Below are 14,790 nucleotides of genomic sequence, written 5' to 3' on the forward strand. Positions count from 1 at the left end.
TAATGCATGTGTATACCAAACGTTCGTGTACCCTGTATTCATATTACACAATTTATTCAGATTATATGGTATTAGATTTTTGGTTTCAAATTGAACTAAATTTTACCAACATAAAAAAGTTTTACCGTAGAGGTAATTTTAAATCGTTACGTAATACCAGATGTGCACATCTATTGCTTTTGTAAAATGTTCATATTAAACTTATTAACAATAAAAAAATACATGAAATCCGTCTATTGAATTATGATAAAATATGTATTTACATGAACACTTGTGTCATTATCCTTTAAACGATCGTGAACAATGACAATGCATGTACATGGTCAGAGCACGACTATTAATATAATATACGGATCCTGTGCATGGAAGTAACCAATTGCTATAAATTTAAAATCAGAAATACATCACAACACGAAAATAATATATGGGCCGTTCTCAGTGAAAAGATGATTTAATGTATGTGCGTACAGTGTCGTCCCAGATTAGCCTGTGCAGTCCTCACAGGCTCATTAGGGACGACACCTTCCGCATAACCTTGATTTTTTGCTAAGACTTTCTGTAAACGAAAAATTCCATAAAAGCGGAAAGTGTCGTCCCTGATTAGCCTGAGTGGACTGCACGGGCTGATCTGGGAAGACAATTTACGCACATGCATTAGACCCCTCTTTAACAGAGCACGGCCCATACACATCGAACTCTTTCCATCAGTGTGAAACTATCAAGGCCAAAATAGTGGGTTTAAATCGACACAAGATCACAATATTCGCGGATCATAAGTGGCCCATAAGATATTTATGCATTTCGAGCTACTTTGAGCTATTTCATTCTACTTACAGTCCGAAATAGAAAGATATCCCGAATTTTGTTTTAAAAGCATCCACCAAAATGCCCCCGTTCCTCCCTGCGTCATCAAATATACTCACTTGTTAAACGACCCGATCTTATTGTCGGTTGAACGATTTATATTTTATCTATGGTAAATTCGTTGAAATCTCTACTTGTTATAACAAGTAACACAAGACAAGTAATATTTTCAGCACAATACACAATATTTCATTTATACTATTGCTGTTATTCTGACCTAAGATGTTTGATTCAAAATGTGATCGTTATTTCCAATATTTGTATGAATTTAGCATATACTTCAGTAACAGTAATCACTGCGATCACATTCCTAATATTATTTCTATAAACCAAGCATATCTTTATATTTACATAACGACCGATTTATAAGCACAAACATTACATATATATTAACATTATTCGAATCTAAGTGTTCCACTTATGTTAAACAAGAAATATCTTTAAAAAAGATATACGGCGTAAATAGTTTAATGAATGAGATCAAGTATAGCGAATGTCTTTTTCTGTGCAGTTCCTAGCTGCATCACACGCAGTACGGGATGTTACGGGGAGTTTTCGCGGCTTATTTTACATTGTAACATATTGCTGGTCATAAACCTATAGATACAAAACAGAAAACCAAAAGAAGAACGGAAGTGAAATTTAAACATATGAGTCAACCGGCCACACGAGAAGTATCCGTATTTATAGGCGCGTTCTTCGAACAAACCTGTTTTAGTGGTTTGTCGGGCATTGCTATTTGATTCGATTATTAACAGTATCAATTATCATCGTGCTTATGCTTAAAGTGATATTATGGGCATTTTGCACTGTTGAATTGAGCTGAAAAGAATTAACAGGTCAAAATAGTTAGTTAAAATGTGGTTACTGATTAATTATCTGCAACTCACCTTGCTACCAGTTGTTTATAAAAATGTATTTTATATTCGATATTCTTACGTGACCCACCCAGTCCTGTAAGCTGAAATGATCCGTAAAACAATTTCGTGTCTTTGTGTCGTATGAACAAATCTGCACTAAAACTAAATTTAGGTTCAACTCGTAAACGCATGATCAGTTGTCAAACGAAAGTACGGTTGATATTCAAATGCATTATTTTTCTCTTTCTGGTATATTGTTTTAGTATGATGATGCTGCATTAATTAATATAAGTGTATATGAAGTAGAAACATCAAAAATAATCAACGGTTGCGATAGACACCTATAAACTGTTACATGCTCATAATATCACTTTAGTACATTAGGCAATATGGACGAATAATTATTGTTAAATTTATCAACAATAATATTTATCATTGTATTGTTGAAAACACATTAAGAATCTATTATTTACATACCATAATTATATTGCTGAATATCTTCATTTAACATATTTCTGGTCTAAAGAAAATTCCAGGTCACCTAGTTCACGGATAGCGTCTTTATTATATAACGATTATTTTACTGGCCGCCAACTCCGGTGATGACCTGTATATAAACTCTGAATGTCCGCGAATTGACCCGATATACCTCGCGGGTTGAAATGCAATGCTTTAAAGTGAGGCCTCGCTTCCATTGCTCTTTATACTTTTACATGTTAACATGTTGACAGGAATAAGGAAGTAAGTACTAAATATGAGAACATAGCCTTTTAAGTATAAACGCTCTTGCGCTGGTAATACTCTGAAAATAAAAGGTGTACGCACAAACTGTATTGATGTCGAGAATTGAGTGTAAAACTGTTCTATCTATTAAGCCTTTTCATTCGAGATAAAATTGTTTCATACAGTAAAACAGTGTTACAAAGACGCGGATATGTTTCCAATGTTCTGGTGGTATACTCAAATCAGCCAATGGAATAAATGAAGTGTATTCATTCGTACCTAGCCGCGGGAAATTTTATTGGAATTTTATTGGACACTTACAAAGGTCAGGCTAAGGTGAAAAGCTGGCTTATGCAGCTTACGCCGAAAAAATAATCACAACTGAGACATCACCACATAGCTGAACTTCCAGTCAGTCGCTTTAATGAAAGAGAACGCCATCGTGATTTGTCTGGAGTTCCTTCCCCTTTCACTACGTAACAGGGTCAGGCAAATACCAAAAATGGCGGCAGCCAGTGGACGGTTTAAGGTAAGGTTGATTCTTTGAATCAAATGATCATTTCTATATATTGAAAAAAATGTAGACAGTCTTATATAACAAATACGTAAGTGTCTTCCATTTGTTGTGATCTGCCCGATTTCATGCAGAAAATACTACAAGAATACCTAGCCATATTTCGGATGAAACCAACAATTCGGATTATCCAATGTTTATAATGTCTGGAGGAATTATTTGCTTAAACTAAAGTTATTATTTAAATATTAAAGGAATTATTAATGCAAGCGTTTCCTGCAAATGACTTTTCACGTTTATTTTAGAGCACTTTAACAGAGTTTATAATATTATATTGTGTTTCTGCACACAAATATTGTTGCTTTAACATAAAATATTTAATCCACATGTAATGGAAAAATGGCCAGAAACATAAAAATATGCCGTCTTTGTGATACGCCTGTGTGGGAGTTATATGATATATGGTTTACCGTTATTTTTTTCAGCTCCTAGAACATAGTTATTGCCTAAAAGAAACACCTGAAAAAAGCACGAACGAATTGCGTCTTTCTTTTCCGGTGACCATTCATACGCACCTGTGACAGCTAACACACCAGAAAAGAAACGAAAGCGTGATTTTTCCTCACCCACAGGAAAAACCCCTACACAGCCTTTAAAGGCTAAATTGGTGAAGGCGAGTTTAATTTTATTAACACAAAATTGCATTCATATTATCATTGAGACACCCTTGATGCTTGCTTTGAAATTGATAGATGACACAGTGTCTTATCCTTTTTATGGTTTTAAAAGCTGTTCTGAGCTTATATTCAAATGTAATTGTAACCTTGTACCTATGTCCACCCAAATTTATTCCAGTTAAAAGAGCAAGATGTGAATTAATAATATTTACACTATAATTTAAATTCTCAATCTACTATGCAATAATTGTCAAACATTTGCCAATTTGTCTGTATGCTTATGTAGGAAGACAAAACACGCAAGAACCTGGGCTGGACATCCGAGAAGAAGGCGTTCCTCATCAAACATGTTGAAGAAACACCAAGAGACCCCAGAACATCTCTAGTGGAGTATTGGAATGAGATTGCTGAAAAGATCAATGCCGCTTTCCCAGACAGTTCTAGGAATGGTGTGTAATAGTGTAAATCAAATAGGTTAATTATTCCAGTCAAACTGTATCAGTGGTCGAGTGATTACAGTTGTTGACTGCTAATCATTGTTTTTTCATTGATGGATGGGTTACGGGTTCCAGCCCTGCTGCGACCGTACTCTTTACGTGAGACAGTAGGGCAGTTGCCGGTGGAAGTTGGTATCTTGTATTGGTTTCCACCAAGGAACAATGGTTAGTTGAACTTCCCACTTGTATAATTGAAAAAATGTTCAAAACAAGAACAAACATACAAATCGTCCTGTCACATGTTCACAACTGTGTTTGCTCACAATATGAATTCCTACAAACCACAAATTACATTTAAGACATTTTCAGAGAGAAGACTTAATGTATTATTGTATAGCAAAACCAGTATAATAACATTCATAAATAGATGAAACTACAGGATATATATATATATATTATACTTGTACGTACTGTCAAGTTAGGATAATAATTATATGGTGACGCTCAAGAAAAGTCCACTACTCATGGGTTATCCTTTTTAATGGCTCATTGGTTGATAATCTTTTATTTCATGCTTGCTTTAATACATTTTCACTATTACATTATCCAGTACTTGCAGTATACATCGTATTTATGTTTATAGGGAATTCCTGCAAGAGTGTGGCACAGCGCCTCCTTATAGCTCCAAATATATGTACTACAAGTCCTCTGGAAAATGCCACTAACCTGAACAATCTTACAGCAGATGTTGCCACACAAACAGATTTCATAGCTGGGTATGTTATACAGATTTATACGAATTCTATTAAAAAAATGTATCATGTTATTTGTAACATATTTGGTGGATTAGCATATCCCTGTGGGGTGCTAAACATAAAAATTCAAGGTTTACAAATTGATGATAAATTCATGCAGTTAATATTACAGCATTACATATACTGTTGAGCAAGTAACCAGTTTGTACTGGCATTTTATCATAATGGAAAGACAAGATAGTTGTGGTTTATTACATTTGACATGTTTCAACATGAAAAACTGGTTGTTCAAATGTCGGGGGATCCTGTTGACCTTAGTTATAGTGTTTGCATGCCATGTAACATATTTGGTATTGAAAATCAAATTTTGTTACTAATAAGGTTTATCACAGAATCATGCACTGAAAATAAATGGTTTGTTTTCCTTCTTGTCAAAGTCATAAAAACCTACTATTTATTTTTCATTCACAGGCCTGACCAAACAGAGGATGACTGGATTTTTCTTGAACCAAAAAGAGAATTACAGGTTGGGTTAAACATTTTCAGCAAAATATGAGACAATTTAAGCGAAAACATGTCTTATGGCCTTTGTGACCAGTGTAGGCCCAACCCAGTCCCCATACAATAGACCATTCGCCAGACGATAGATAACCACTCCTGTCATTCTTGTCGGAGCCAATTTTAACAAAAGGCTCTATTGAAATTACTTTTACACGCTTATATTTGTCAGAGATAACTGTCCTCTTTTATTGGACAATTGCAAATACTGATTGACACTGGAGATTTATAAATTTGGCATACACTGGTCTCTTGACAAACTTAGTCTATAATTGAAAGCCAAACAGTGTAGGCCCTGATCGCAGAGATATTTAAAAATGTCAAAGTGTTTGCATGACGGAGACGACGACCACAGGGCTATGACAATATATCGGTGTTCTTCGGATAGCCTTGCTTAAATGGATTATATGAAGTGAAGTTAAATATATTGAAAAAAAATTGTTTATGTAAAGTTCTCAATGACTATAATTAATGGCGCTAAGCATTTATATTGAAAATGAATTAATATGATTGAAAATGAATTACTATGATTTATTCTCTATAGGAGGGTGCTAGTAGGTCAGCAGAGTTGATTCACAAGACAGCTTTGAAAAGATTGAGACAGTATGCCCCGCTTTCAAGAACAGAGAAAGCGTGCCGTATCGACCTGATATGTAAGTACAAATAACAAGCTTTCAAAGATATATGCAGTTTCAAAGTCAGTGTCAATAGCTTGGCTTGCAGGAGAATTTACAGGATTTTTTTTAAAGGTAACCTTAAAATGTCATTGTTATTTTGAAGCTTAGATAATAAGCAATTTACTTTGTTTGTTTGGAGTTTTAAGCCTTTTTTGTTTGTTTGTTTGGAATAGAACCTGTCTGGGCTCTGGCAAAATATACAAAAAAAAGAAAGTATAATTGCAAGTAATTAGTTTTTTTCCAATACTTTTTTCAGATAATGCTACACCACAGCAGATGGCCAGAACAATGATGGGTATAACTTCACTTGGAGAAGAACTGAGAAATATAGTGTTATTTGATCTTGAGATGGAGGCACAAGAGTGTGCAAACAAGGGAAGTGCACTGTACTTGAAACACTTTGACAACTTAATCAAACTTAGATGGGAAAACATCATAAACGAAATGGTCAAAAAACAAAGTTTCCTTGCTCAGGTGCTCCTTACCATCACTTTACCTAGAAATAAGATAGGTGACAGTAAAAGGACCCAAGACCTCGTCCCAGTGTTGGGGACAGCGTATGCGATCCTGATGAAACAGAGATACTCTGCTCTGTCTGGTGTACAGAAGATGATCTCAGTAGATTTGCAATTGAACAAACACACCAGAAGGTAAAGTTCATGTTTAGTTACACAGTTTCATGTTTGTTTCTGCCCTGTTAATTTCCTTTTGTTTATATTTGTATGAGTACTGTTAGCTGTCTTGTCTGATTGTTTATTATTAAAACTTAAAGGTTTAGGAAAGTAAACAGTATATATATTACATGCTTGAGGAAAGTTAATTGTCCTAATCATGATTATTTTTTGAACAACATTGAAGCTTAATTGTAAGGATTTAGGCCAATAATGTAGTTAGCTAGAAAATTCAAAAGAGAAATTAATAGGAATTGTTAAGTTTACAATGCACTAAATCAATTCACACGTATATTTGTGATTACCTCATGATTTTTTACAAGTATACATTAACATGAATATAAATTATAGACCATTGTATAATCTGTTATGTGCATTATTCATTAAAGATATTTTTAAACTTGTGACATTTAAAGAAGGCGCCGTTTTGAATATCAAAGATTTTAATTATGCCCCCCTTCGAAGAAGAGGGGGTATATTGTTTTGCACATGTCGGTCAGTCAATCCGTCCACCAGATGGTTTCCGGATGATAACTCAAGAATGCTTAGGCCTAGGATCATGAAACTTCATAGGTACATTGATCATGACTGTCAGATGACCCCTATTGATTTTCAGGTCACTAGGTCAAAGGTCAAGGTCACAGTGACAAAAAACGCATTCACACAATGGCTGCCACTGCAACAGACAGCCCATATGAGGGCATTCATGTTTTTTACAAACAGACCGTGTTTCTGTACATTTTACCAGTAAACAATAAAGGAACTTGTCTTTTACATTGGTATCAGGCAATTTCATGCTGGTCTAATTTTTGTTAGCTCTACTGGCCATAGGCCAGAAGAGCTTATGGGATGGCATGGTTTATGTCTGTCTGTCTGTGTTGCGTTAGACTTTTTCTTGTTTATCCAATAAAGTCCACATTTTTCATCCGGTTAATGAGGACTCAAACCCTATTGAAAATGGGTTACATCAGAGTTAAAAGTCCAGAATTATCTCCCCTTGAATTTGAGAAAATTGTGAAATAAGGCTTGTTTACACAATTAAGTCCACAGTTTTCATCCAATCATTTCTCGACTTGCACAGTGTCTTTATCTGAATGATGAGTCAAACCCTATTGAAAATGAGCAATATCGGAGTTATAAGTCCAGAATTATCTCCCCTTAAATTTGAGAAAAAAATATCATCAAGGGCCAGAACCCCATTGAGAGTGAAGAAAATTTGTCCAACTTATTGTTGAAAAGGAGCCATTTGAAGTTTAAATTTTACGTTTCTTGTTTATGCGATGAATTTCCCATTTTGGGTCTGTTTGTTTAAAACTTACTCTGATTGTTCATACTATCAAGGGCTTGAGCCCTATTGATTCCAGCTAGTAGAGCGATTCAGGCCCTTATGGGCCTCTTGTTTTGTATTTGGGTTCTGATGAATGTGCAAATTGTTAAATTACCCATATGTATCTGCTAGGAATGGCCAGTTTGGTAAATAATGGAATTAAGAAAATGTGAAATAATTTTAGTATTTGAAAAAAGTTTTTTACAAAATTAAAGGCGCACATAATTTAATAAAAACACAGTAGCTCTGTTTTGGCATGTTAGCATTTTGTTCAGTTTATTTATATAGTTAATTGAAAGCTCGTTTCTGCTAAAGTTTTGTAGTTTTGATATTTATTGTTTGTGTTAATGTTTCCAAATGTTGTGTTACAGATTTCACTGTTCACTGCCTGTGAAAGATGGATAGAATCTTCGTCTGGAATTCAATACGGTAATGTCAATATGAAAAAGCTAGAAGCAGTCAGATGTATCACTTTTATTGTTCAAAAACTGGCCTTGTTGCAATTTTTTTTTACACTTATATTGGTGAAATAACTTAAAAAATAATAGCTTCTATCATCAAGTTATAGCGTAATGACATGATTATTCATACTGAAATCAATAACTGTATAGCGGGTATTTTTAACCGGGGGGGGGGGGGGTAAATTTTGGCTGTTCAGAACGGTAGCATAAAAATAAAACACCTCCATATAAGACAATAAATATTATAGAAAGTGATTTTGCATATCAACACAGAAAATCATGAAATATTTGCGCCAAAATTAGACACCACAAATATGTCCTAATAGAAAAATCGCCAAATTTAGGCACCACAGAAATAACCCGCTTAACAGTACTGTCAAACATTGATTTTGCAAATAAAGCATAAACATTTGGTCTGACCAAATATAGTTTTGTAAGTCTGAAAGAAAGTTTGTTGAATGAAATATTTCATTTACTTAGCTGTAAACATTTGTAAAATGTTCACATGTAATCTGTTGGATTCTTCAGGTCTATGATCAACTCCAACCATTGGGGATCACACTATGCCACCAGAGTATACTGGACACGATGACCTCAATATCTGGGACATTCAATTCTAAATTGATAGACAGTTTGAAATCAGGAAAACGCTTTCGTTTAGTGGGGGACAACATAAACTTCAAGATGGGTGTTTCACAAGAGCGTAAAAGTGTGGGGAAAGTAGGTCATATTCAACACTGGTTTGGATCTGCAGCTATTGTCCAAAACGTCCACTTCCAGGCTATTATAATGATATTCCACAGTGTGATCTCCGCCTTTTGCCTACAGAAACATTTATCATATGTGAGGAAGAATTGCAGGAAATTTCAAATAATTTCTCCGTTCTTTCTTCAAGAGTTCTCGTGGAATTTTTCCCATGGCTGAAGCCCTCCACTGCTTGTGTAAATGAAGCTATTGCTGTTGTCCCACAGGATCTGAAAAAAAGAATACCATCATACCATTACCAATTAAGCATAAAAATGAACAAAAATATGCTGATGTTGTTGATATTTTAGACTCTTACCAGCAAACCTGTGAAACTGTTCATTTAGAGTTTGGTCAAGTTCTTGAACCAGTACATGTAGGGGGAGACCAGCTCACGAGAGAACGATTTTCTGGGGCAAAAAGGTTGCGGGCAGCTGCTCTGACAGAAAATGAAAGGCTTCAAGCTCTTAATCATATAACTTTTGAGCTGTTTCATCTGCAGATGGCAGTGTTAACAATGTTTTATCAAATTTTGTATGATGAAACTCACACAGACATTTTCACCCTTCATAGCCAGAAAGTGCGCCTATTACGAAAAGAAGCTAATGGACTTGATGTGAAAAAACACTTTGACAGCTGTAAAGAACTAGCCATTTCTGTCATAAAAGCTTTTTTAGTTCAAGCCACTTTAGAACATAACAACTTGCAAAACACAAATTCTAATCCCGAGAACATTCCTAATTTTGAGCAAATGCAAGATGACGAGAAAAAAGAATGGATGATTTCTTTTATTACACCCATAGTTAATGAGATCATGTCAGTGAGCAAGAAGGTTGTTAATGGTACATTTGTTGAGGAAGCAAATCCAGATATGGTCAGCAATTACAGTAAGGTCTTGGTTGAGCTTGGACTGGTATTTCTAGAGCTATGTGACATTGTCAAGTCTCCAAATAGAGAAAGATTGATAACATGTTTGAAATACCTTATGCTGATATTAAAGGGCCACAACTTAAAGTCAAAATATGCCCTTGAAATTTTAAGACTTTTGTGTCAACAGTATGCACTTTTAAGTAAAAAGCAGCCCCATGCTGTTGTGTATGGTCTGTTTGTCAATACTGGCAAAACTATAATTCCAGCTGATCTCCAAATGGAACACCTGGTTCGTATTACTAAAACACATATACGTGCAATGTTTTCTAATGTTACTGACCAATCTTTGATTAAAAGAAGTTGTGCATTCTTTGGAATTAATGAGATTAGTGAAGCTTTTGAGAAAGAGTGATCAGTAATTAAGCGAGCACAAAAGCACAAAAGGATTTCATGAGTTGAAGATGAGAACAAGATCATTAGTGATTTGAAAAATGTAAAACTGTTTACAAAATTCCCTGGAAGGCTGACTGAGTCTTTGAATAAACAAACAAAGAACCCAATCTCCAAGCTGTCAATGGTAGACTTACACAAGTAGATACAAAAGTACCTAACAAAATTTTTCTTTGAGGTTTAAAGTAGCTGGTTTGCAAAAGTGAAAATTACACTTATCTGGAAATGTTCATTTAACACAGTTTAATATGCAATTATTGCTCAGTTTTAAGAATTGTTTACTGTCCAAACGCTAAATATTTGCATAAATGTTGATAAATTTTGACAATGAATCATGTTTTCAACAAATCTTTATTGCCACCAGTAGTTATATTATAATGATATGCTTTTAGTGGAGCAAAAACATTTAGGTATTTTGATGGTGATTATCATCTCTAATTCCACAAGATATTGTTGTCTGTTTCATGGAGCTTTTAAACCAGATTTTTGAAGAAAGTGGTTATTATATTGGGGAATGGCAGCCGGGCTTTGTTTAAAGTGAAATAAGTGATTAGCAGTAAGAAAAAATTTCAAACGTATTTAGATCAAACGTTGTATGCATGTTTGCAGCCACAATGGAAACCCATTTCTTAAGGGCAAGTACCATAAAATTGTGCTTGTCATAATTATGCCCCTTTTTTGAAATACAATTTCCATTGTTGTTTAACTTTTTCATTCTGGTCCATTCCTCAAAAACATCAAAGATATTTCCTTAAAACTTGTTATGCATGCTTACTATCAAAAGGTGAACCCATTTTGAAAAGGCTGGTAACACTAAAATTTCTGCTATTGTTAAATGTTTTAGGCTAAAGCCAATTCACAATAAAATTACCTGAAATTGAAAGCTGAGAAAATTCCCATTCCAAACTCATATCAGGCTTACATATATTGCAGCATATGGTAGGTTTGTCAAACTTGTAAAAGCCGAAGTGCTCATTCACAACTTCTGTCTTGCACTTGTCATTATTTTTACAATACTCTTTCATATTTGCCTGCATTTGTTTAAAAGCAAGGTCGTTGCCATTGTAGAACATGATAGCCTGGGCTTGGGAATCTGCTCTTCCAGCTCTTCCAATCTCTTGAACGTAGGCTGAAATGTTTGTTAGCATTTTACAATTTATCATTCATTGCATGTGAAAAATAAGGCCATCTGAAAGAGTATGTGTCAGTGTGGTTCAAGTAACATATGAATGGAAATAGAATATGTATGTAAGGATTATTGTTTTTTATTTCAAGTCCATAAGTTATGATACTTGAAAATGTTTAAAGCTGTCTACAATTGTGTTTTAAATTTTAGGACATTGTTTGCTTATTTACTGTGGGAAGTGTTTTAGTATTTCCAAACTATGTGGTGTTTTAGTATTTCCAAACTATGTGACAGGAATCCATTTGAATTTCTGTTGTTTTTTTTCTGAAATTAACTAAAATACTGTTGTAACATGATTTTGTTTTTTAAATTCAATAAACAGATTTAAGGTAGAACTAGGCAGGAAAAAAAATGGCTAGGTAGGGTTACCCGACCCACATTTATTTTTGGCATAATACTCGTTATCATTATTTTGATGGCAAGTGACTGGATTTCCTTTGTTACATGTAAGAGTTGTCTGTCGTCTGTCAACTATTGGATTATTTATTTTGGACAAAATAGTAAGAAAATCTTGTGTATGCAAAACAGTACACATTTTTGCTCCTTGTCAGAGTACTTCTCTTTAAAATATCTAGATCCAGTTTAGATATTGGTCAGTTGTCATCAAAAACTGGGTATATTAGACACTTGACATATTGTCATATGATATTGTCAGTCGTATCGCCTACTGAATGTAATAAGTCATGTAACTGACATTTTTATACATTTTTATTTTTTTCCAATTTTGTGTTTATTAAAGTGACATACATCAACTGTTAAAATATTGAGTCAACCTCTTTGGTAAAAATAATGTTTTTATCAAATTTTTTGAAATTGACATAACAAACACATGTCATTTTCTGAATGCAAAAAGTAGCGTAACTGACATTTTGTTAAATTTTCAGGAGAAGCAAAAAAATGTTCTATTAAAATAATAAACATGTTTCCGTATTAAAATTTTCTGATAAGTATGATAATAACACTTGAAAAACGAAACAAAACTCCAAATTGATATGTCTTTTTTAAAACAATAAAAAATTAAGAAAGGAGCAGTTACCATAATTTTCAACACTGAAATATTTTGAGCGCAAAAAATAACGTAAGTGCTCTTACTGTATTTTTGAAAATGTCTGAAAATATGCTTTCCTGAACAATTCACAAAATGTCAGTTACCCTAGTTATTACATTCAGTAGACGGTATGCTTCTATAAAATATCTTGCCCGGATATGTATTTACATGTATTACAAAAATACAAACAATACATAAAATTGAACCTCAAGATTGTATGTTTTTCTCATTAATTCATTAAGATGAATTATACAGACTTCAATTTTTTGCGGTAACAGTCATAAGTGATTGCATGGTACTTTTTTAAATAAGATAAAAAAGTCAAAAGAGTAAAAGTTGTTTTATGGAAAAAAACTTGTGTTTTCACTGTAACAGTGTAAATGATTGAAAATCTTACTCTCTAGTGTTGAAGGTGGCCCTGCATGTATCACACGCTGAACATGTCTTAAATCTGCCCCCATACCTAGTGCCACAGATGCAAATACAAGCCTTATGCAACATTCACTAGGTGGCCTCTGGAGATCAGCAAGGATCATGGCTTTGAGCTAAAAATTTCACAAATAGAGCTATTTCTTTCAAAAACCTGCCACGTGTCTTTTGAAACCAGTGTAACCCAAATCATCCTGCCGCAACCATGCATACTGATCAGGTCTTTTAGTGCCTTGCCTTAACATTGTAGGCCCAGGTAAGCACACACATTTGCATGCATGCTGATCTTTGCCTACACTGGTCAAAAGGTTGGTTTTTGCATGACACAACTCAAACAAGTTTTCGAAATGTCCTAGAAATGAAGGTTGTCTTGTTTGAACAAATTAGACATTTTTGCAATTCGTTACAAACTAAAATGTTTTCTTTTTAATGAAAGAATTTAAAAAATACTTTAAAAAAGAATGGAGGATTTTAAATAAACTAAAAACAATTTATGTGGCTTGCCTGGTAATTTACCCACACCTAAAGCATTATCTTTTGTATATGTGCTGAAGAGATACTAACCTTTCCCTTACTGTCTTCCATAGAAGAGTGGAACATAACCACCCTGGCATGCTCTGGTTGCTGCTCGCCTTCATAAAACTGGTCCCCCAGTATCTCTCTGGCCAGTTCATATCCGTAGCCGATCCATTGTATTCATTTACAGTAGACGATTGTGAGGGGGAAATCCTTCCCTTTATTTTTCAGTTCATTCAATATTTTTTTAAATATGAAGTCATAGGGTGAGGTAGAAGTGTTCCCTTTAGATGTTGCACTGGGCCTTTTCAAGACAGAAAGAACAATATTTGGCTTAGTTGGAGCAGCACAAACAGTTGCCCAGTTTTTCATGAGTAAATTTTTCATTATTTCCTTTTGGCCTACGCAAGTAACTGTGGCAGTTAAAGCTAACACCTGACACCAGAAGACAGATCTTAAATTACCAAGCCTTTTAAAGTCTGGTCTGACGTCATCTCCCCACTCTAAAATGCAATGGGCTTCATCTACAACTAGGAATATCTGTTTCATTTTAAAGTCCTCATTCCTAAACATTTCCATGATTTTTGTGTTATATAAAATGTCTTCTGGATGGCAGAAAATGTACTTAACTGATCCTTTTTTAATACCAGTCAGGTCACTCTTACTTGTAAGACACATTGATTAAGTACCAAGCTTTTGTGCTTCCTGTGCCATGATAACATTCAATGGTTCAATTATCACTACCAAACAGTTTGGATCAATAAAAGGAAGAAGCTCAAATATCAAGGATTTCCAATATCCTGTTGGAAGAGAGCATAAACAGTCCTTTCCAGATAGCAACACATCTAAAGCCTTTTCCTGCAGAGGTTTAAGTTTAAGAATTTCAGTATTGTGTGTTTGATTGTAATTTTGCAAAACTTGCGAATATTTTGTGTCCTGAAAAATAAAAATAAAACAGCCATTTGTTAGGCCTAAAAATAAATGGCATGTTTTAGGTAACCTGACCTACTTAATACTTAATGG

General features: G+C 34.3%; 2 protein-coding genes across 2 annotated transcripts; one reads left to right on the top strand and one right to left on the bottom strand.

Moving 5' to 3' along the window:
* The first annotated feature begins 2,949 nt into the window (after window positions 1-2,949).
* LOC127861679 (uncharacterized) lies at window positions 2,950-6,719 on the top strand. Its single transcript, XM_052400366.1, has 6 exons — window positions 2,950-2,976; window positions 3,925-4,087; window positions 4,719-4,851; window positions 5,302-5,356; window positions 5,933-6,041; window positions 6,322-6,719. The coding sequence occupies exons 1-6, from the start codon at window positions 2,950-2,952 to the stop codon at window positions 6,717-6,719; spliced, it is 885 nt and encodes a 294-aa protein (XP_052256326.1).
* A 4,714-nt stretch (window positions 6,720-11,433) lies between these two features.
* LOC127861680 (ATP-dependent DNA helicase Q1-like) lies at window positions 11,434-14,070 on the bottom strand. The gene is made up of 3 exons (XM_052400367.1): window positions 13,816-14,070; window positions 13,220-13,367; window positions 11,434-11,717 (listed from the first exon to the last, which is right to left on the bottom strand). The coding sequence occupies exons 1-3, from the start codon at window positions 13,849-13,851 to the stop codon at window positions 11,434-11,436; spliced, it is 468 nt and encodes a 155-aa protein (XP_052256327.1). The 5' UTR covers window positions 13,852-14,070.
* Between the last annotated feature and the right edge of the window lie 720 nt (window positions 14,071-14,790).

The sequence above is a fragment of the Dreissena polymorpha genome, chromosome 16 (genome assembly GCF_020536995.1).
Source record: "Dreissena polymorpha isolate Duluth1 chromosome 16, UMN_Dpol_1.0, whole genome shotgun sequence".
In the NCBI taxonomy this organism is placed as follows: Eukaryota; Metazoa; Mollusca; class Bivalvia; order Myida; family Dreissenidae; genus Dreissena; species Dreissena polymorpha.